Consider the following 20,637-nt stretch of genomic DNA (forward strand, 5'->3'; position numbering starts at 1 on the left):
CGGCGCCCGCGCCGCGCACGGCCAGGACGCGCACGCGCCGCTCCCAGCTGCGGTACAGCTCGGCCGTGCGGCCGCACACCGAGCGGCTGAAGCGCGGGTGCCGCCGCGCGTACTCCTGCGGGCGCGGCCTTCACTGAATTCATGTTGCCCACAATTTATCAAAGTCCGTAGAATTCTACGCTGTACGCGATCCCGATACGTGACATGAGAAGTACTTTTAATAAAGCTTGTAGATTTCTCGCTACTATGAGTTTGCATTACTTCCTTATCTGCCTTCATTTAGGTATACAAATAATATTTCAAACGATCGACGTTTCACGATAAAATATGGTACCTACTAGTTAGGAGTAGGTAGTATTTGTTGATTCCGTAATCTGTCCACACATTAGACTGTAGGTGTTGTGTGGCTTGTCTGTGTATACCTCTGATTTGAGTGTCGCTATCGCGCTTCTGGGATGTCATGAGATGGACGTCGGCGTCATTATCGCTGTACCTCAATCAGTGAGTCAATCAAGTAAGTGACGGAACACTACACAGTTGTACCGAGTTTCTATTGCGTTGTATAAGACTGATCATTTCCATTGTACTCGTGTAGCTGCCCCGTGTGCCGCGCACCTTGATGCGATGCGAGATGGGCGCGCTCAGCTGCCGCGCCAGCAGCGTCACCAGCTTGAACGCGGGGAACTGGTGGTGGGACATCCCCGCGCCCGCACCCCGCGCACCACCCTCCACCAACACCGGACCTCGGCTTACTGACAGCTTCCAATCACAAGTTTTGAATCCAGTTTCAAAGAAGAATGTATGACATCGCGAACAGTACTGCAATTGCTGATTTCTTTGCTTTTAGAGGGACAGTCATACTCTGCCATATTGACACTGTCATAATAACAGGAAGGAGTTGGGAAGGAAATATACATTTTATTTCATTACGTTACGTTTTACGCTAAAGAGAATCCATACTTTTAAGGTACCTATATTGTAAACATTTCTTTTTTATTTACTTGCACAACATAAAAAGAAAACAGATATAGCACAGGTAAGCTAGAGACACTAAACAAAGACCAGCTGACCTACGTGACGAGAGAGATCTATATTCAACGTATAATTATATACACAGACATACATACACGTATAAATTATTACTATTTGTATAAAATACCAAAATTACGTTTTAAGTATGTTACTTGCTTCGTCAAAAGAAACTTCGGGATTATTTTGAACTTGAGGCACAAGAATTCCTTACAGGAACATCACATCTGCAGTCGTTTACATTCGGCACACACATACACACACACCTCGGCGCCACACGCACTGGTCGCGCAGCTGCTCCGCTCCAGGGTTCACTTGTACCTCGTGATAGTCGAAGGAGACTAATCCATCAAACTGTATCTTTTAAACAATAATAATATTTTAAACAAAGTACCCAAATAGGAATAAATAATTAGTACGTTGTCTCTCGTGTAGGTACATATTTCTACCAACGAGACGATCGTAAGCACCCGTGGGCAGCGACGACGAATACCGCACGTGTGAGAATAGGAACACAAAAAATAACGTGAGTACGCTCCGTGCGGCAGTATTTATAGACGCGAGACGCGTGCGCAACGGTCGCGGCGCGCCCAGCCGAGATATAGTGGCGCCGCCGCACACGATCGAGCCGGTGTAGTGGTGGACACGAGAGACTAGTGGATAGAGGCGATGCGGGAGTCAGAGGGGGAGGCGGAGGGGGCGAGTAGTGAGTGGGGCAGCGACAGCGGGCGCGCGGCCGAGGTGCTGCGGCTCGTGCTGTGCTGGCTGGACGGGCGCAGCCTGAGCCGCGCCGGCGCCGTGTGCCGCGCGTGGCGCCGCGCCGCCGCCGCGCCCGCCGCCTGGCGCCGCCTGCTGGGCGCCAGCCGCGCCGCGCCCCACGCCGCGCTGCGGGCGCTGCAGGTGCGGCTGGCGCGCGCCCACGCCGGTACGAATACACGTGTGACGTCACTCGGACGGCCGGCCACAGCCGATACCATAGTAACAAATACACTTTGACAATTCGTACAACAACGCTGAGAACGCTGTACATGTACTATAGTACCTACGCAGAGCAACACGGCCATCCGCGGACTGGAGGCGAGTGCCACATTTTTTACATCTTTTCGCAGGGCGGGAAGGTGTGAGACGTCACATTGTGGTTGTACCAGTTGTCGATAAAAAGCTATCGATAAATTGAAAAATCGTTAAGGGAAATCAGGTACCTATATAAACTATGATAATAAAGATAGTTATAAAATTGGCAAAAATGGAGTGGAGTAAATATTATTGATGAAATGACAGGTAAAATTGAGGAAGTAATTGTAATTGGCATATATAATCCAAGTAAAAATTGGGACTGGAAATTTTGACTTGGATTGAAACGAGCTTGCCTATTGCGAGGTTTTATTCAAAAAGTCACCTATCCAAATATAATTTTAATAAGTGGCGCTTGCGTGGTTTTACTATAAGGCAACGATATGTAGACTTCTTTATCGTTGAGTTTAATTATTCATCATCACCAGGGGATGTGTGCGCGTGCTGCGCACAACATGTATCCTTCTTCCATTCATCTCTACCTAACGAAGATAACTATTAAGAAGTTATTAAAATATTACCAATTAATTATGCACCAACTCAACATTAAAAACGAACAGATGGAGAGGATTCTGACCTAAGCGACGATGATGATGACATCGATGCGGAGTGGTCGTGGCGCGACGAGTACGTGCGCGCCGTCGCCGGCTGGCGGCTCGTGCGCGTCATGCGTCCGTGCGACGGGGAGCCCGCGCCCGCTGCTGGCGGCACGAGCGGGGGCGGGGCCGCAGCCGGGGACCGGGGGCCGGCCGGGGCCACGGCGGGGGAGCCCCACCACACGGCGGCGCCGCCGGAGGCGCCGACGCTGCTGCACGCGGCACTCACCGACGCCGGAGACGCGCTTGTCACCTGCGCCGACGACGCCACCGTTACGGTCAGTCTCCTTCCTGCACGTAGCTTGGAATAACCGTGGGACAATCTGTCAAGACTTACAACATTAGAAAGTAAGAGAAGAAAACAAATCAAAGAGGTATACATTTATTTATTTAATATTTAGAGATCAAGAACATTCACTTACTGACTAATAATTAAACAAGTAACGCAAAGCCAATTATAGATCCCCACAAATAGCGACAATATAGAAGTAATAGGTGAAACAGAAAAGCAAAAATATAAAGAGAAAGAAACACACGCATCACTTACAGTGGAAACCTAATCACCATCCAGAACAAGAAACAAAAACATAAAATAAACAAATAACCAAAGTTGCACATCACTGCTCATGAAAGAAATTCATAATGTGTTGGCAGGTGTGGGTGCGCGCGAACGAGGCGGCGACCATGTGGCGGCCCACGTGGCGCGCCGGGCTGCGGCGCCGCGGCTGGCGGGCCGTGGCGCGGGGGCAGTGGGCGCCGGGGGCCGGGGGCGGCGGGGGGGACGGGGCGGGAGGACGCCTGCTGCTGGCCGGCCCGCTGCTGCTTAGCGACCGCTGGGAGCTGTGCGTGCTGCAGCTGGAGGCCGGCTACGGCTCCGCGACCGTGCTGGCGCGGGCCGGCTGCAGCGCGGGCGCCGCGGGCTGCTGGGCCGGCCGCGGCGCCTTCCTGTCGCTCGAGCTGCGGCTGTTGGCGCCTCGCCGCGCCGTCACCACCGTCTGGCTCAACGCCGCCACGCAGGTCGGCGCGATCCGCCATTCATCATCTCATAATTTCGTTAATCGAATACATCAATCGAATATAATTATTATGTGAGTACGATAAGTAAAATTATCTGTAACCGGTGAACGTTTGCGACCCTGTCGCGTTCCCAGGAAGCGCAGTCGGAGTTCGCCGGCGTCGCGACGCCCGTTCTGCGCGTGTACAACGAGGCCCAGACGCACCTGTCGTAAGTCCGCTAATAATTCGTCGACCGTCGTCGCGGAGCTCGGCCCGACCCACCGTCGCCGCCTCGTCCACAGGCACGTGATCGTGGTGGAGGTGCCGGAGGACGGGCGCGCGAGCGCCGAGGGCGACGCGGAGGCGCAGTACCTGCGGGCGTGGCGCGGGCGCGCGGCGGGCGGCGGCGCGGGGCGCGTGCTGGTGGCGGGCTGCGGGCTGGAGGGCGGCGGCGCGGGGCTGGCGGGCTGGCGGCTGGCGGCGCGCCACGTGCCGCCGCTGTGCGCCGCGGCGGCGGGCGGGCTGGCGGAGCGCGTGGCGCGGCGCCGCCACGCGGCCGCGCGGCCGCCGCGCGCCTCGCCGCCGCCCGCCGAGGCCGAGCTGCGCGCGCTGTGCGAGGCGCCCGCCGCGCGCTGCGAGCTGGCGGCGCGCGTGGTGGGGCTGGCGCCGCACGCGCGCGGCCGCTGCGTGTGGGCGCTGGACGCGGCGGGGCGCGCCACGTGCGCCGCGCTGCCCGGCCTGCGCGCGCTGCGCGTGCTGCAGCCGCGCGCGCCGCCGCCCGCCGCGCACGCGCACTACGTGCAGCCCGCCGTCTCGCAGGACTTCTTAGTGAGGTTGGTCGCCCTTCTACTCCGGTTATGTATTTGTCGGAGCTAATTATGAATTAAGAAGAGACGGTCGATCGAATCAGAATATAAAATGCAACACTACACGATACGACACTTCCGTCGTGAAGTTGCGACGCTCCGCCGACAGGTGGCGTCCGGGGTACGGTATCCGATCGTGACACAAAAGCTATGTGGAAGTGAACGAAGCGATTGTGATACTGATGATGGCCATTATTGTCTTCTAACGCCCACGCTGAGATGGGAAAGCATACGATAATTGATAGAGTTTCGTTCGACCATCTTGCTCAGTATAAAATCCCTCCTCCTTCCTCGTGATGACCCGACATATTAAAGAGTTTATAAAAAATATGTCAATATGATATTATCACAACGCCGCGCGCGGCGTGTCACCCAGCCCCGTGGGCGGGTACTCGGGCCGGCTGTCCGTGTGGTCCGCCCGCAGCGGCGCGAGGTGCGAGCCCCCCGCCCCCGCGCCTGCGCCCGCCGCCGCCGTGCTGCTGCCGCGGCCGCGCACGCTGCTGCTGCTGGCCGGGAACCTCGTGCAGGTCACCACACTCCACATACTTCATACCTCACAACCCGCAATTCGATCGGCATTCGATCCTGTTAACCACTCATTACTAATAAATAAATTGAAAAGTCTGGGTGTTTCTGGCTCCATGATAAATTGGCTTCATTCCTACCTTCAAGACAGAAGTTCGACGGTTGACATTAATGGATATATGTCCTTTGCTTATGTTAACATATCGGGAGTTCCTCAAGGTTCACATCTAGGTCCCTTGTTATTTAACTTTGTAAACTATCAATGTTTCCTTTATGCTGACGATCTTAAATTTTTGACGCCCATTAAATCTGATATTGACCCACAATAATTGCAGCAAGACTTAAATAGGTTAGCGGTCTGGTGTGTTGAAAATGATATGACCTTGAACACATCTATGTGCTTTATAATTTAGTTTACGCGTAATAAATCTCCTACAGCCAACAAATACAAGATTAATTCAGAAGTTTCGCTACATGTTAAGGAATTTCAATATCTAGACGTTTTATTTGACAATCAATTTAAATTTAATAAACACATAGATAATATTATTACAAAGGCTTTTAAAATACTTGGATTTGTAATAAGAAATCCTGAAATTTTAATCTCACTCTCCTAAAATTATACTTTTTAACACGCTAGGCCGTCCCAGTCTAGAATACTGAAGCGTTGTTTGGAATCCGCATTATGATATACATATACTTACACGAAGAGAATAGAGAAAGTGTACAGAGGCGTTTTATGTACCATATATTATCATACAGTGATTTCTTGGCTAAGAAGCTACCAAACTTACGGGATATACTGAAACATTATGTCGTGCGGCCTCTAGCTGATAGAAGGAAGCAACTGGACCTCGTGTCCTTGCACAAACTATTTCACGGTTCTATTGATTCCCCAAATCTTTTATCTAAATTTAAAATAAGTATTCCGCTGAGACTTCGTAAGGAAAAAGCCTACTCCTTCTTTGTAACTCCACCATCTAGAACTAATTTGGATGCTACTAATGCTACTATTTCCAGGTTGTGTAGATTGTATAACGTGTTGGCCAGATATCATGATTTTGACATTACTATGCCCTTAAATGCATATAAAAACATTGCACTGGCTGCTTTTTGTTGAATTATTTCCATTATGTTTTTAATATAGTTTATATCTTGTTCACCTGATTGTGCATGCTGTGACTACTTGTAATTGAGCTAGCTCTTAATCTTTTTTGTATTGTCTGTAACTTTCCATGTACTTTAAAAAAATATTCCGGCAATTTTCTAAAAAAATGTATCGGTGTTCATAACTTTAACGATGTCGTTTAATAATCTACGTTAAGCAGTAGTTTCTGTCAACTTATTAATATTGCGCAGCTACAGAAAAAATTTCGTCACTCAGTGTAATGTCGACGTCACTTCTCTCCGTTTTCGGTCGAGGACCGTCGCAATAAACAAATTTCATCCACTTCGTAGATATGGGAGAGTCGCGCGCCGTCGCAACGAGAGTCGTGAGGCCGCATCTAGAGGGCTGCGGGCGCGGCCCTCGGGACGCGACGCGGCCCACTGGAGGGCCCAGTGAACATTCTGCACACACACCGGCATGGCGCTGCCCCGCTCGCTGCGCGGCCTGGCGCGCCTGGCGCTGCCCCGCGCCGCCCCCACCGCCCGCGCCGCCCCCGCCGCCCCCGCCGCCCCCGACGCCCCCGCCGCCCGCGCCTGCAGCGGCCGCCCGCGCAGCTCGTGCACGCCCTCGCCGCGCCCGGCGTGCGCCCCGTGCGAGCCCGCGCCGCGCCCCGCGTGCCGCGCGCGGCCGCCCGAGCGCGTGCGCGCGCTGCGCGTCACGTGCTGCCCGCCGCCGCGCGGCCTGCGCCCGCCCTGCGCCGCGCCGCAGCCGGCCTGCTCGCGCTCCTGCCAGCACGCCAGACCGCCCAGTGCCGCTCCGCCCGTGAGTGTGCCCCGCCGCTTCTACGGTAGATTCCCCTTTTGCAGTCGGAGGCGTTCTGTAACTTTTTGCATTTCCGCCTTTCCAGCGAGTCGACGCGACCCCAGACGACGCGTTCTGTGGCGACGGACAGGATCGCGTCGCCCGACGGCTGCTCGAAGCGGAGAACCTGCGGCGAATGAACTACCTGCTCGAGGTGGCGGAGACCGAACCGGCGCCGCCGCCGTCGCCGCCCCGCTACCGGCTGCCCGGCGAGCGCGAGTGCATGTGCGCCACGGACGGCCGCCAGTACACGCTGGCGCCGGCGCCGAAGCCGACCGCGTCGCGCGCCTGCGGCCCGTGCCGCGAGCCGCCGCCGCCGCGCTGCGTCGAGGTGCTGCCCGACAACGAGTGCCAGGTGCGCAAGGGCCGCGCGCTCGACCCCTGCGCGCACCGCCCGCGCGTCATCGTCGACGTCGAACGGCCGAAGGCCCGCGAGCCGCCCGGCCGGTCGCAGTGCGCGCCCCCCGGCCAGAAGAAGGCGGGCGACCCGAGCGCGCCGCGGCCGTGCCCGCCGCCGGCGCCGGGCGCGGCGCGCCGCGTGGGCGACTCGTCGTGGTGCACCACACTGCGCCCGCCCGCCGCCGCGGCGCCGCGCTGCCGCCCGCCCGACGCCGCCGAGCGCCTCAAGCGCCGCGCCTGCCGCCCGCCGCCGCACGCGCGCTCGCTGCACACGACGCCGGCGCCGGCCGCCCGCTCGGGCCCGGACTGCGCACCCCGGGACCTCGCGACGGTCGCCGCCGAGACGAAAGCTAACGCGGAAAAATTGAGCGGCGTCCTGAAGGAGCGCTCCCGGTTGAAGGAGGCGGCCCACGGGCGGGAGGTGCCCCCCGAAGCGGGCGGCGGCGCGTCGTCCGTGTCGGGCGCGCTGCGGCTGCACTCGCCGGGCGGCGGCAGCAGCGTCCGCGTGCACGTCACGCTGGACGGCGCGCAGCCCGCCGCGCCGCCGCCGCGGGGCCCCGAGCCGCGCCCGGCGCCCCGCCCGGGGCCCCACCCGGGGCTCCGCTCGGCGCCGCTCGACGTGCCAGACCCGGCGCCGAAGGCCACGTGTAAAGACGTGAAACCTCCGCCGAAACTTCGCTCGCCGTGCGTCAATCGAGCGGTTTCCCCCTTTTCTCTCGAGCGGCACGAGTCGTGGTTGTCTCTAAAGAATATTCAGGAGAAGATCGCCATCACCTGCGGAAAGATAGCCCTGGCGAAGAAGTGCACGCCGGACAAGGCCGGCGGCGGCGGCAAGCCGGCGGGCCCGCCGCGGCCCCGCGCCCCTCCGCCGCGGCCGTGCGCGGCCCCGTGCGGCCCGCGGCCGACGCCGTGCACGCCTCGGCCGGCGCCGCCTCAGCCCGACAAGAAGAAGCCTACCTGCAACACGTCTATTTCCACTCCGATCCCAATCATTTAGTAGATGAACATACTTAAACATTATATTCTCAGCGTTCAAAATAATTAGCGCCATCTATTGTCATGCCTGTGTGTGTCCTGATTTGTTTTTTATAAAGTCGTACCTATAGAACAAAATACGTTTTTATTTCTAATTAAATAAGTACTAAACTTTAATTAATATCTCCAGTTCCGAGGTCATAGGACCTCTTCACAATGGGAGCCCCTTTGTTCACATAATTTTTTTATTCATAACATTGAAGTTCATAAAATGTTTCTCATAAAATTTTTCTTCATATATTTCTATATCATACATTGTGCTCTTCATAAATATTATATTATTCATATATACAATATTTGGTACTCAAAAAAATAAAAATAATATAACTAATCCGATTTCAAAAATGCTTTCAACTATTCTAGAATAAAAATGCGACTTCACTGACTATTAAATTGCAGCTAGAAATGAGACGCTACCAGACAGAGACAAGTGTAGGTTAGGTTAGATCTGTGACCAGAAAGTAGGTCCATATTGGCTCGCATAAAATTGTTCTTCCTACATGTTTTCTTCATAGCATTTTTTCTTCATAATCACCACTATTCATAAAAATTTTCATAGTTTTTTTTCATAAAATTTTTATTCCTAATTTTGTTATTCCTAGCCTACATTGTTTATAAAATTACTCGTCATAAAGTTTTTACTCAGAATACTCTTAAAACATTTTTATTTTTACTGAAAAGTATCGGCGTCCGAAGGACGTAATATACATTACCTACAACTACAAATAAACGAGGACGAGATATTTGAACATAACAAAGAAGCTCGGGCGAGGACCGCGTTGGTCACAGACCTATACGGCGACCTGCTGGGTGAGCAGGGAGGAGACTCTGACTGTGAAACCAAAGTGTGACCCGAAATATTATCATGTTTTCATCAGGAAGTTCAATATTAGGCAAAGAATTATTAGATGGGAACAACGCCATCTCTGGTCCACAAGCGGAACTAAATTTATTAACAATGATTTTATAAAAATATAACTTTATGATAAATCACACTCTACATATTAGTATGCAACTAGATACGATATCTCAGAAAGATAGATTTGGAGATGAAACTTATTCGCAATTCCCTATACATAACTTTTACCCCAATAAATACATATTATAAATACGTTTCGTGAAAAAAAATTGGTTCACGTGCGATAGTTTTACCAGGCCGTAGGGATCTCCCTGATACTAACCAGTTTCCGAAGGTCTGGAAGTTTTCCCGGGGCCTAGAGACCAGTCCGAATAATTTGATCTTATAAACGTACTAGTCGCCCCTACGATTCTTGAAAATTGCCCTCGATTTCTCTGGTCTGCCATCACCAGACCCTGACTTCCTTATCAAGGGACCACCTTGGGAATATCTCCTTTCGAACAAAAGAAGACATATCAAAATCGGTTCATAAACAACGAAGTTATCCCCGAACAAACATACAAAATATATAAACGGTCGAATTGAGAACCTCCTTCTTTTTTGAAGTCGGTAAAAAGAAAAAAAACGAAATAAAAGAAAGAAAGAAAAGAACGAAGGAATGAAGGAGGGAAGGAGTCTCAGGAGACTCCTTCTGAAATACAAAGTTTTATATGGCTGCCATCTTAATTTTCGCCATTTAGTATTTTTTTTAATAAATAAGTAAAAAGGTAAATAAGTGAATAAGCAAACAATATTTAAAGTAGTATTAAAAGAAGTAAATTAGAAATCCAATAATTGATAACATTGTAAGGGTTTTTTTCTATGCAGATATGTGAGCGTGGCTTCCTAATAAATCGCAACAGGGAGGGTGGGGGGGCGATTTTTTGCGTTCCCGGCGTCCTAGACACGCGAGAGAGGCCTTAAAATTTTCGTAAAGACAAGGGCTACCATATAACGCAATAAAATAGAGAGACATCTATAACATTTTGTTGCAGTAGACTGATATTTCGAAATTTCTTTGCTAATAACAAGAAAAATACATGAATACTCAAAAAAAATTATTTAAAACTATTAAACTGCAAAAAATATAACGGCCAGAACAAAAACCAAACACTACCCACACCCGAAACAAAGAAAATTGAAACGTAATTATACCCTAACCTAAAACCATGTAAACCAAAATAACCCAAATATACCAAAACTAAACCCAAACCTAAGAAAACCCAAAACTAACAAAATCCAAACCTAACATAATTCAAACCTAACACCCAAACCTAACAAAACACATACCTATTAAAACCCAAACCTAACAAAACACATACCTAACAAAACACAAACCTAAACAAACCCAAACCTAACAAAATTAAAACCAAACCCAAGCCTAACCCAAACCCAAACCAAGCCCAAACCTAACAAAACCCATACCTAACAAAACACAAACCTAACCCAAACGTAAACAAACCCAAACCTAACAAAATTAAAACCAAACCCAAGCCTAACGCAAACCAAACCAAAACCTAACCCAAACCCAAACCTAACAAAACTCAAACCTAACAAAACCCAAAACTAAACAAACCCAAACATAACAAAATTCAAAGCAAACCCAAACCTAACCCAAACCCAAACCTAACAAAACTCAAACCTAACAAAACCCAAAACTAAACAAACCCAAACATAACAAAATTCAAACCAAACCCAAACCTAACACAAACCAAACCCAAACCTAACACAAACCCAAACCTAACAAAACTCAAACCTAACAAAACCCAAAACTAAACAAACCCAAACATAACAAAATTCAAACCAAACCCAAACCTAACCAAAACCCAAACCAAACACAAACCAAACCCAAACCAAACACAAACCTAACAAAACACAAGCCTAACCCAAACATAACAAAATTCAAACCAAATCCAAACGAAACAAAAACCTAACCAAAACCTAACCCAAACCTAACCCAAACCTAACCCAAATCTAACCCAAACCAAACCCAAACCTAACCCAAACTTAACCCAAACCTAACCCAAACCGAACCCAAACCTAACCCAAACTTAACCCAAACCCAAACCTAACAAAACCCAAACCTAACAAAACCCAAAACTAAAAAAAAATTCAAACCAAACCCAAACCTAACCCAAACCCAAACCTAACCCAAACCCAAACCAAACCCAAACCTAACCCAAACCCAAACTTAACAAAACCCAAACCTAACCCAAACCAAACTTAACAAAAACCAAACCTAACAAAAACCAAACCTAAAAAAACCCAAACCTATCAAAATCCAAAACTAAAAACCAAACCTAACAAAACCCAAACCTAACGAAACCCAAACCTAACAAAACCCAAACCTAAGAAACCCAAACCTAACAAAACCCAAACTGAACAAAACCCAACCCAAAAAATCCCAAACCTAACAAAATTAAAAAGAAACCCAAGCCTAAACCAAACCCAACCCAAACCTAACCCAAACCTAACCCAAACCCAAACCTAACAAAACTCAAACCTAACAAAACCCAAAACTAAACAAACCCAAACATAACAAAATTCAAACCAAACCCAAACCTAACCCAAACCCAAACCTAACCCAAACCTAACCCAAACCTAACCCAAACCTAACCCAAACCTAACCCAAACCTAACACAAACCTAACCCAAACCTAACCCAAACCTAATCCAAACCTAACCCAAACTTAACCCAAACCTAACCCAAACCTAACCCAAACCTAACCCAAACCGAACCCAAACCTAACCCAAACTTAACCCAAACCCAAACCAAACAAAACTCAAACCTAACAAAACCCAAAACTAAAAAAACCCAAACATAACAAAATTCAAACCAAACCCAAACCTAACCCAAACCCAAACCTAACCCAAACCTAACCCAAACCTAACCCAAACCTAACCCAAACCCAACCCAAACCCAAACCCAAACCTAACAAAACCCAAGCCTAACACAAACCTGACAAAATTCAGACCAAATCCAAACGAAACACAAACCTAACCCAAACCTAACTCAAACCTAACCCAAACCTAATCCAAACCTAACCCAAACCTAACCCAAACCTAACCCAAACCTAACCCAAACCTAACCCGAACCTAACCCAAACCTAACCCAAACCGAACCCAAACCTAACCCAAACTTAACCCAAACCCAAACCAAACAAAACTCAAACCTAACAAAACCCAAAACTAAAAAAACCCAAACATAACAAAATTCAAACCAAACCCAAACCTAACCCAAACCCAAACCTAACCCAAACCTAAACAAACCCAACCTAACAAAATTAAAACCAAACGCAAGCAAGCAAGCAAGCAAGCAAGCAAGCAAGCAAGCAAGCAAGCAAGCAAGCAAGCAAGCAAGCAAGCAAGCAAGCAAGCAAGCAAGCAAGCAAGCAAGCAAGCAAGCAAGCAAGCAAGCAAGCAAGCAAGCAAGCAAGCAAGCAAGCAAGCAAGCAAGCAAGCAAGCAAGCAAGCAAGCAAGCAAGCAAGCAAGCAAGCAAGCAAGCAAGCAAGCAAGCAAGCAAGCAAGCAAGCAAGCAAGCAAGCAAGCAAGCAAGCAAGCAAGCAAGCAAGCAAGCAAGCAAGCAAGCAAGCAAGCAAGCAAGCAAGCAAGCAAGCAAGCAAGCAAGCAAGCAAGCAAGCAAGCAAGCAAGCAAGCAAGCAAGCAAGCAAGCAAGCAAGCAAGCAAGCAAGCAAGCAAGCAAGCAAGCAAGCAAGCAAGCAAGCAAGCAAGCAAGCAAGCAAGCAAGCAAGCAAGCAAGCAAGCAAGCAAGCAAGCAAGCAAGCAAGCAAGCAAGCAAGCAAGCAAGCAAGCAAGCAAGCAAGCAAGCAAGCAAGCAAGCAAGCAAGCAAGCAAGCAAGCAAGCAAGCAAGCAAGCAAGCAAGCAAGCAAGCAAGCAAGCAAGCAAGCAAGCAAGCAAGCAAGCAAGCAAGCAAGCAAGCAAGCAAGCAAGCAAGCAAGCAAGCAAGCAAGCAAGCAAGCAAGCAAGCAAGCAAGCAAGCAAGCAAGCAAGCAAGCAAGCAAGCAAGCAAGCAAGCAAGCAAGCAAGCAAGCAAGCAAGCAAGCAAGCAAGCAAGCAAGCAAGCAAGCAAGCAAGCAAGCAAGCAAGCAAGCAAGCAAGCAAGCAAGCAAGCAAGCAAGCAAGCAAGCAAGCAAGCAAGCAAGCAAGCAAGCAAGCAAGCAAGCAAGCAAGCAAGCAAGCAAGCAAGCAAGCAAGCAAGCAAGCAAGCAAGCAAGCAAGCAAGCAAGCAAGCAAGCAAGCAAGCAAGCAAGCAAGCAAGCAAGCAAGCAAGCAAGCAAGCAAGCAAGCAAGCAAGCAAGCAAGCAAGCAAGCAAGCAAGCAAGCAAGCAAGCAAGCAAGCAAGCAAGCAAGCAAGCAAGCAAGCAAGCAAGCAAGCAAGCAAGCAAGCAAGCAAGCAAGCAAGCAAGCAAGCAAGCAAGCAAGCAAGCAAGCAAGCAAGCAACCAAGCAAGCAAGCAAGCAAGCAAGCAAGCAAGCAAGCAAGCAAGCAAGCAAGCAAGCAAGCAAGCAAGCAAGCAAGCAAGCAAGCAAGCAAGCAAGCAAGCAAGCAAGCAAGCAAGCAAGCAAGCAAGCAAGCAAGCAAGCAAGCAAGCAAGCAAGCAAGCAAGCAAGCAAGCAAGCAAGCAAGCAAGCAAGCAAGCAAGCAAGCAAGCAAGCAAGCAAGCAAGCAAGCAAGCAAGCAAGCAAGCAAGCAAGCAAGCAAGCAAGCAAGCAAGCAAGCAAGCAAGCAAGCAAGCAAGCAAGCAAGCAAGCAAGCAAGCAAGCAAGCAAGCAAGCAAGCAAGCAAGCAAGCAAGCAAGCAAGCAAGCAAGCAAGCAAGCAAGCAAGCAAGCAAGCAAGCAAGCAAGCAAGCAAGCAAGCAAGCAAGCAAGCAAGCAAGCAAGCAAGCAAGCAAGCAAGCAAGCAAGCAAGCAAGCAAGCAAGCAAGCAAGCAAGCAAGCAAGCAAGCAAGCAAGCAAGCAAGCAAGCAAGCAAGCAAGCAAGCAAGCAAGCAAGCAAGCAAGCAAGCAAGCAAGCAAGCAAGCAAGCAAGCAAGCAAGCAAGCAAGCAAGCAAGCAAGCAAGCAAGCAAGCAAGCAAGCAAGCAAGCAAGCAAGCAAGCAAGCAAGCAAGCAAGCAAGCAAGCAAGCAAGCAAGCAAGCAAGCAAGCAAGCAAGCAAGCAAGCAAGCAAGCAAGCAAGCAAGCAAGCAAGCAAGCAAGCAAGCAAGCAAGCAAGCAAGCAAGCAAGCAAGCAAGCAAGCAAGCAAGCAAGCAAGCAAGCAAGCAAGCAAGCAAGCAAGCAAGCAAGCAAGCAAGCAAGCAAGCAAGCAAGCAAGCAAGCAAGCAAGCAAGCAAGCAAGCAAGCAAGCAAGCAAGCAAGCAAGCAAGCAAGCAAGCAAGCAAGCAAGCAAGCAAGCAAGCAAGCAAGCAAGCAAGCAAGCAAGCAAGCAAGCAAGCAAGCAAGCAAGCAAGCAAGCAAGCAAGCAAGCAAGCAAGCAAGCAAGCAAGCAAGCAAGCAAGCAAGCAAGCAAGCAAGCAAGCAAGCAAGCAAGCAAGCAAGCAAGCAAGCAAGCAAGCAAGCAAGCAAGCAAGCAAGCAAGCAAGCAAGCAAGCAAGCAAGCAAGCAAGCAAGCAAGCAAGCAAGCAAGCAAGCAAGCAAGCAAGCAAGCAAGCAAGCAAGCAAGCAAGCAAGCAAGCAAGCAAGCAAGCAAGCAAGCAAGCAAGCAAGCAAGCAAGCAAGCAAGCAAGCAAGCAAGCAAGCAAGCAAGCAAGCAAGCAAGCAAGCAAGCAAGCAAGCAAGCAAGCAAGCAAGCAAGCAAGCAAGCAAGCAAGCAAGCAAGCAAGCAAGCAAGCAAGCAAGCAAGCAAGCAAGCAAGCAAGCAAGCAAGCAAGCAAGCAAGCAAGCAAGCAAGCAAGCAAGCAAGCAAGCAAGCAAGCAAGCAAGCAAGCAAGCAAGCAAGCAAGCAAGCAAGCAAGCAAGCAAGCAAGCAAGCAAGCAAGCAAGCAAGCAAGCAAGCAAGCAAGCAAGCAAGCAAGCAAGCAAGCATTAGGTTTAGGTTTAGGTTTAGGTTTAGGTTTAGGTTTAGGTTTAGGTTTAGGTTTAGGTTTAGGTTTAGGTTTAGGTTTAGGTTTAGGTTTAGGTTTAGGTTTAGGTTTAGGTTTAGGTTTAGGTTTAGGTTTAGGTTTAGGTTTAGGTTTAGGTTTAGGTTTAGGTTTAGGTTTAGGTTTAGGTTTAGGTTTAGGTTTAGGTTTAGGTTTAGGTTTAGGTTTAGGTTTAGGTTTAGGTTTAGGTTTAGGTTTAGGTTTAGGTTTAGGTTTAGGTTTAGGTTTAGGTTTAGGTTTAGGTTTAGGTTTAGGTTTAGGTTTAGGTTTAGGTTTAGGTTTAGGTTTAGGTTTAGGTTTAGGTTTAGGTTTAGGTTTAGGTTTAGGTTTAGGTTTAGGTTTAGGTTTAGGTTTAGGTTTAGGTTTAGGTTTAGGTTTAGGTTTAGGTTTAGGTTTAGGTTTAGGTTTAGGTTTAGGTTTAGGTTTAGGTTTAGGTTTAGGTTTAGGTTTAGGTTTAGGTTTAGGTTTAGGTTTAGGTTTAGGTTTAGGTTTAGGTTTAGGTTTAGGTTTAGGTTTAGGTTTAGGTTTAGGTTTAGGTTTAGGTTTAGGTTTAGGTTTAGGTTTAGGTTTAGGTTTAGGTTTAGGTTTAGGTTTAGGTTTAGGTTTAGGTTTAGGTTTAGGTTTAGGTTTAGGTTTAGGTTTAGGTTTAGGTTTAGGTTTAGGTTTAGGTTTAGGTTTAGGTTTAGGTTTAGGTTTAGGTTTAGGTTTAGGTTTAGGTTTAGGTTTAGGTTTAGGTTTAGGTTTAGGTTTAGGTTTAGGTTTAGGTTTAGGTTTAGGTTTAGGTTTAGGTTTAGGTTTAGGTTTAGGTTTAGGTTTAGGTTTAGGTTTAGGTTTAGGTTTAGGTTTAGGTTTAGGTTTAGGTTTAGGTTTAGGTTTAGGTTTAGGTTTAGGTTTAGGTTTAGGTTTAGGTTTAGGTTTAGGTTTAGGTTTAGGTTTAGGTTTAGGTTTAGGTTTAGGTTTAGGTTTAGGTTTAGGTTTAGGTTTAGGTTTAGGTTTAGGTTTAGGTTTAGGTTTAGGTTTAGGTTTAGGTTTAGGTTTAGGTTTAGGTTTAGGTTTAGGTTTAGGTTTAGGTTTAGGTTTAGGTTTAGGTTTAGGTTTAGGTTTAGGTTTAGGTTTAGGTTTAGGTTTAGGTTTAGGTTTAGGTTTAGGTTTAGGTTTAGGTTTAGGTTTAGGTTTAGGTTTAGGTTTAGGTTTAGGTTTAGGTTTAGGTTTAGGTTTAGGTTTAGGTTTAGGTTTAGGTTTAGGTTTAGGTTTAGGTTTAGGTTTAGGTTTAGGTTTAGGTTTAGGTTAGGTTAGGTTTAGGTTAGGTTTAGGTTTAGGTTAGGTTAGGTTTAGGTTAGGTTAGGTTTAGGTTAGGTTTAGGTTAGGTTTAGGTTAGGTTTAGGTTAGGTTAGGTTTAGGTTTAGGTTTAGGTTAGGTTTAGGTTTAGGTTTAGGTTTAGGTTTAGGTTTAGGTTTAGGTTTAGGTTTAGGTTTAGGTTTAGGTTTAGGTTTAGGTTTAGGTTTAGGTTTAGGTTTAGGTTTAGGTTTAGGTTTAGGTTTAGGTTTAGGTTTAGGTTTAGGTTTAGGTTTAGGTTTAGGTTAGGTTAGGTTAGGTTAGGTTAGGTTAGGTTAGGTTAGGTTAGGTTAGGTTAGGTTAGGTTAGGTTAGGTTAGGTTAGGTTAGGTTCCCCCCCAATGGATTCTCGCCTTGTCGTGGCGGGGGGGCTCAGTAGCTGCATCGGCGGGTGCCGCTTTAGCCCAATGATGCAGTGAAGCTAAGAAGAATCCAGCGCGGCGGTGGCAAAGTCCACCGCTGCGCAACCCGTAACCCTTAGCGCTTTGTGGTGGGGCGCCAAAGGGTCGGGGGCCGCTTCCACATGAGTGGAGGGGGCCGCGAGGAGACAACCTCTGTAAAAAACCGCCGGGAGGAGGCGTTTCGCCTTGCGCGCGGCGGTCGTTCGTATTGCACGGCGGCCGTCGGGCCACCCGCAACCCTCGGTATTCCGAGGCGTGGGGGCCGCTCCCACACAAGTGGGGGGGGCCGCGAGGAGACAACCTCTTTAAAAAATCCAACCCGGAGGAGGAGGCGCGTGGCGCCGTCGGTGACGGGTTCGGCGGCCATGAATACATGCCCGTCGGACAGGCTTCGGCCACCGTCGCCAAACTTGTTATCCTGGTCAGGTGTCGTGGACATGTCTCGCGGCCTACCAGGACCAAGGGGCTTGCCTTGGTCGGCCGGCCCAAGAGGAGCCAACCTCAATAAAAAACCCCCAAAGTCCCGGCGTTGAGGTGCCTTCGGGCCTTCGCGCGGCGTCGGGGCGCCGGAAGGTGGCGGAGGGGGTATTCTCCGCCAGCTAGCGACCAACCCTGGGGCACCTCCCGCACCCCAGCGGTATTAGGGTTATCCGGGTACAGGGGGCACTGCCCGGATGGACCACCCTTTCCCCCATACTCGTGGGACTCAATATGGAAATTTCAAATAGCAAAGCCGAGATTTCGGAGCTGAACGTTGGGCGTGAAGGAGAGAGGAAGGGAGAGAAAGGAGAAAAGAAGCGTGCTCAGGCACAGTCAGTTACTGGCCTCTATGCGGACACCAAGTCCGCGGGGCAACTTGTGTCGCAACCGGGATCCACCACCCCGGAAGCGGCACAGTGCCCTGGCCTAGGCGCTCGCGCCACTCGTCTCCGCAAGGGGACTGCGGAGGAGGAACTCAACTCCGGACGGCCGATCCTAAGCGGCAAGGATCTGCTGTCCGTAGTTGAGAAGGACAGAAGACTCAGCGTGGTTCTTTCACGCTGCGACACACCTGTCACCACGACGCCCGCTGGCCGGGAGGATGAGTCAATGCTAGACTCGGACGACTCCTCTTGCGCCAGCATGGTGACGGTGGGGTCGGAGTTGTCGGGCCCGAGAAAACGGTTCCTAAAAAGGAATCGGTCGGACCCCGAGGCCGAAGAATCGGACTCGCCTGCGTCGCCCTACGAGGGGACAGGCCACCGGTCCAAGAGGGGAAGAGGTCGCCCCTCCTCCACCGGCAAGTATGTCGGCCTGGCCGCAGCCAGGGCGGCATACAACCAGGAGTTGGCCGAGAGCCTCCGGCTTGAGGCTGAAGCGGAGGTGGCGGGAATGGCCCGGAACCTGAGGGAGGCTAGGGCCTCTTTACAGCCCAGCCCCCTCATGGTTACCCAAGAGGAGGAAGAGCAGACCAGCGCCGCTCTAGCCAACGTCGTGAAGACTTCGCTGGATACCATTACAATGGTCGCCACGAAGTCTTCACAATTGAAAGGGACTTACGTTCGGGCCCTGAAGGATGCCGTAAAGGGCATCCAAGAGGCTGTGTCCCAAATCAGGGAGCGAACGATGACGGAGGAAGTCATGCGGCTGGAGGCCGCCAACTCCAAGCTCACAAAGGAGGTCGCCGACCTGCGCCGCGACTTGCAAGAGTTGCGGCAGCGACCATCCCAGCCCGTGAGCTCGGAGCCAAGCCTCCGGCAACTTCTGGAGGAGACAGCCCGTGCCAACGCCGAGATGTTCGGCAACATGCTGAACGCGCGGTTGGCCGGGATCGAAGATCGTCTCCTCCCAGAGCCACGACGGAGACCTCCGCTTGCGGTGGACACCAGAAGCGCCAGGGCAGACCCTGCTCAGTCTGCGCCAGCAGGGGCCCCGGTCGCTTCTACGAGAAGTAGTGGCCAGCCTGTGACAAAGCCCGACAAAAAGGCCACCAAAGAGGCTCCCGCAAACAGCCAGGCCTCTTCTGCTCCCGCTTCTTCGGGAAAGAAGGGGAAGAGCAAGAAGAAGAGCCTGGCTGCACAGGAGGCAGCAGAGGCTCGGCGCCAGCCTGCCCCTGCACCAACGGCGGAGCCATGGACCGCTGTTGTTGGCCGAAAGGCCAAGAACAAGGCGGCCAAAGCGGCCAAAGAGCCGCCAAAGCCTCGGCCCACGGCCCAGAAAAGGGCGAAACTCCGGACGCCTAGTACGGCAGCGGTATCGCTGACCTTGGTGCCCGGAGTCGAGGAGAGAGGCGTAACATACGCCTCGATCCTCTCCGACGCCAAGCGGCGCATCTCCCTCGCTGACCTCGGAATCAGCAACATGCGGTTCCGCAGGGCGGCGACGGGTGCGCGCCTGCTTGAGATCGGAGGGGAAGGCTCGGCGGCGAAGGCGGACTCTCTCGCCAAGAAGCTGAGGGAGGTCCTCAGCCCGGACGCGGTCAAGGTCGTCCGCCCAGTGAAGCGCGCGGAAATCCGCGTCACTGGGCTGGACGACTCAGCCGACGCCATTGAGGTGGCCGACGCTGTGGCCAAGGAAGGAGGCTGCGCGGTCGACGACGTGAAGCATGGTCGGATCGTCGTCGGACCGAGAGGTGACGGGTCCCTCTGGATCAGCTGTCCGGTCGCGGCCGCCAAGAGGCTGTCCGACTCTGGCCGACTACTGGTCGGGTGGACGTCGGCCAGAGTAAGGCTTCTCGACTCCAGACCGGCACGGTGCTACCGTTGCCTGGAGCCCGGGCACCTCGGAGTGAAGTGCTCCTGCGAGGTTGACCGCAGCCGACTGTGCTTCCGCTGCGGTCAACCCGACCATCAGGCGAGGGACTGCACGGCTGAGCCCCATTGCCCCGTCTGTGCGACGGCAGGCAAACCAGCGGCTCATTCCATCGGTGGCAGCGGATGCATTTCTGCTGCCAAGCCGGCAGCCAAAAGCCCGCAGGAGAGTGCGCCGAAGCCAAAGCGGCCAAAGCGCAAGGCCAAGAGGGCCGGGGCGGAGCAGATGGACACCGTTCCTTGAATGGACAGAGCTCCGCCCTAACGGGGACCCGTGGACGGTGGTCGGGGGACCGCCGTCCACAACATGGGTCCCGTGCTGTAGGGCTGCCCAAGTGTTCCGGGCAGCCCTCGGCGGTGGGGGAGGCGCTTGATGCGCCCCCATAGGCGCAGGGCCCAAGAGGGCATCCGCCGGCGGGGACGCGGTTGTGTGCAGTTGCGTTCCCGTGTCCCCGCCACACGGCGGCGAGGAGGAACACCGTTGGGTTTTAGTGGGTATACCGGCTTTTCCGGGGAGTCCCACATAACCATGTCGTCCCCCCGGGCGGCGTGGTATGCGTAACGCATTTCCCAACGTTAAAAAAAAAAAAAAAAAAAAAGGTTAGGTTAGGTTAGGTTAGGTTA

The 20,637-nt window shown here is 51.0% G+C and overlaps 2 protein-coding genes across 2 annotated transcripts; both read left to right on the forward strand.

The window, feature by feature from the left end:
- Window positions 1-1,698: 1,698 nt before the first annotated feature.
- On the forward strand, window positions 1,699-5,741 carry LOC126367564 (uncharacterized). The gene is made up of 7 exons (XM_050011148.1): window positions 1,699-1,954; window positions 2,664-2,977; window positions 3,354-3,716; window positions 3,851-3,924; window positions 3,998-4,528; window positions 4,938-5,088; window positions 5,727-5,741. The coding sequence occupies exons 1-7, from the start codon at window positions 1,699-1,701 to the stop codon at window positions 5,739-5,741; spliced, it is 1,704 nt and encodes a 567-aa protein (XP_049867105.1).
- Window positions 5,742-6,546: 805 nt separating this feature from the next.
- LOC126367572 (basic proline-rich protein-like) lies at window positions 6,547-8,451 on the forward strand. The gene is made up of 3 exons (XM_050011160.1): window positions 6,547-6,749; window positions 6,794-7,016; window positions 7,102-8,451. Exons 1-3 carry the CDS (start codon window positions 6,547-6,549, stop codon window positions 8,449-8,451), a joined length of 1,776 nt encoding a protein of 591 aa, XP_049867117.1.
- The last annotated feature ends 12,186 nt before the right edge of the window (window positions 8,452-20,637 follow it).

The sequence above is a fragment of the Pectinophora gossypiella genome, chromosome 1 (genome assembly GCF_024362695.1).
Source record: "Pectinophora gossypiella chromosome 1, ilPecGoss1.1, whole genome shotgun sequence".
NCBI classification, from domain to species: Eukaryota; Metazoa; Arthropoda; class Insecta; order Lepidoptera; family Gelechiidae; genus Pectinophora; species Pectinophora gossypiella.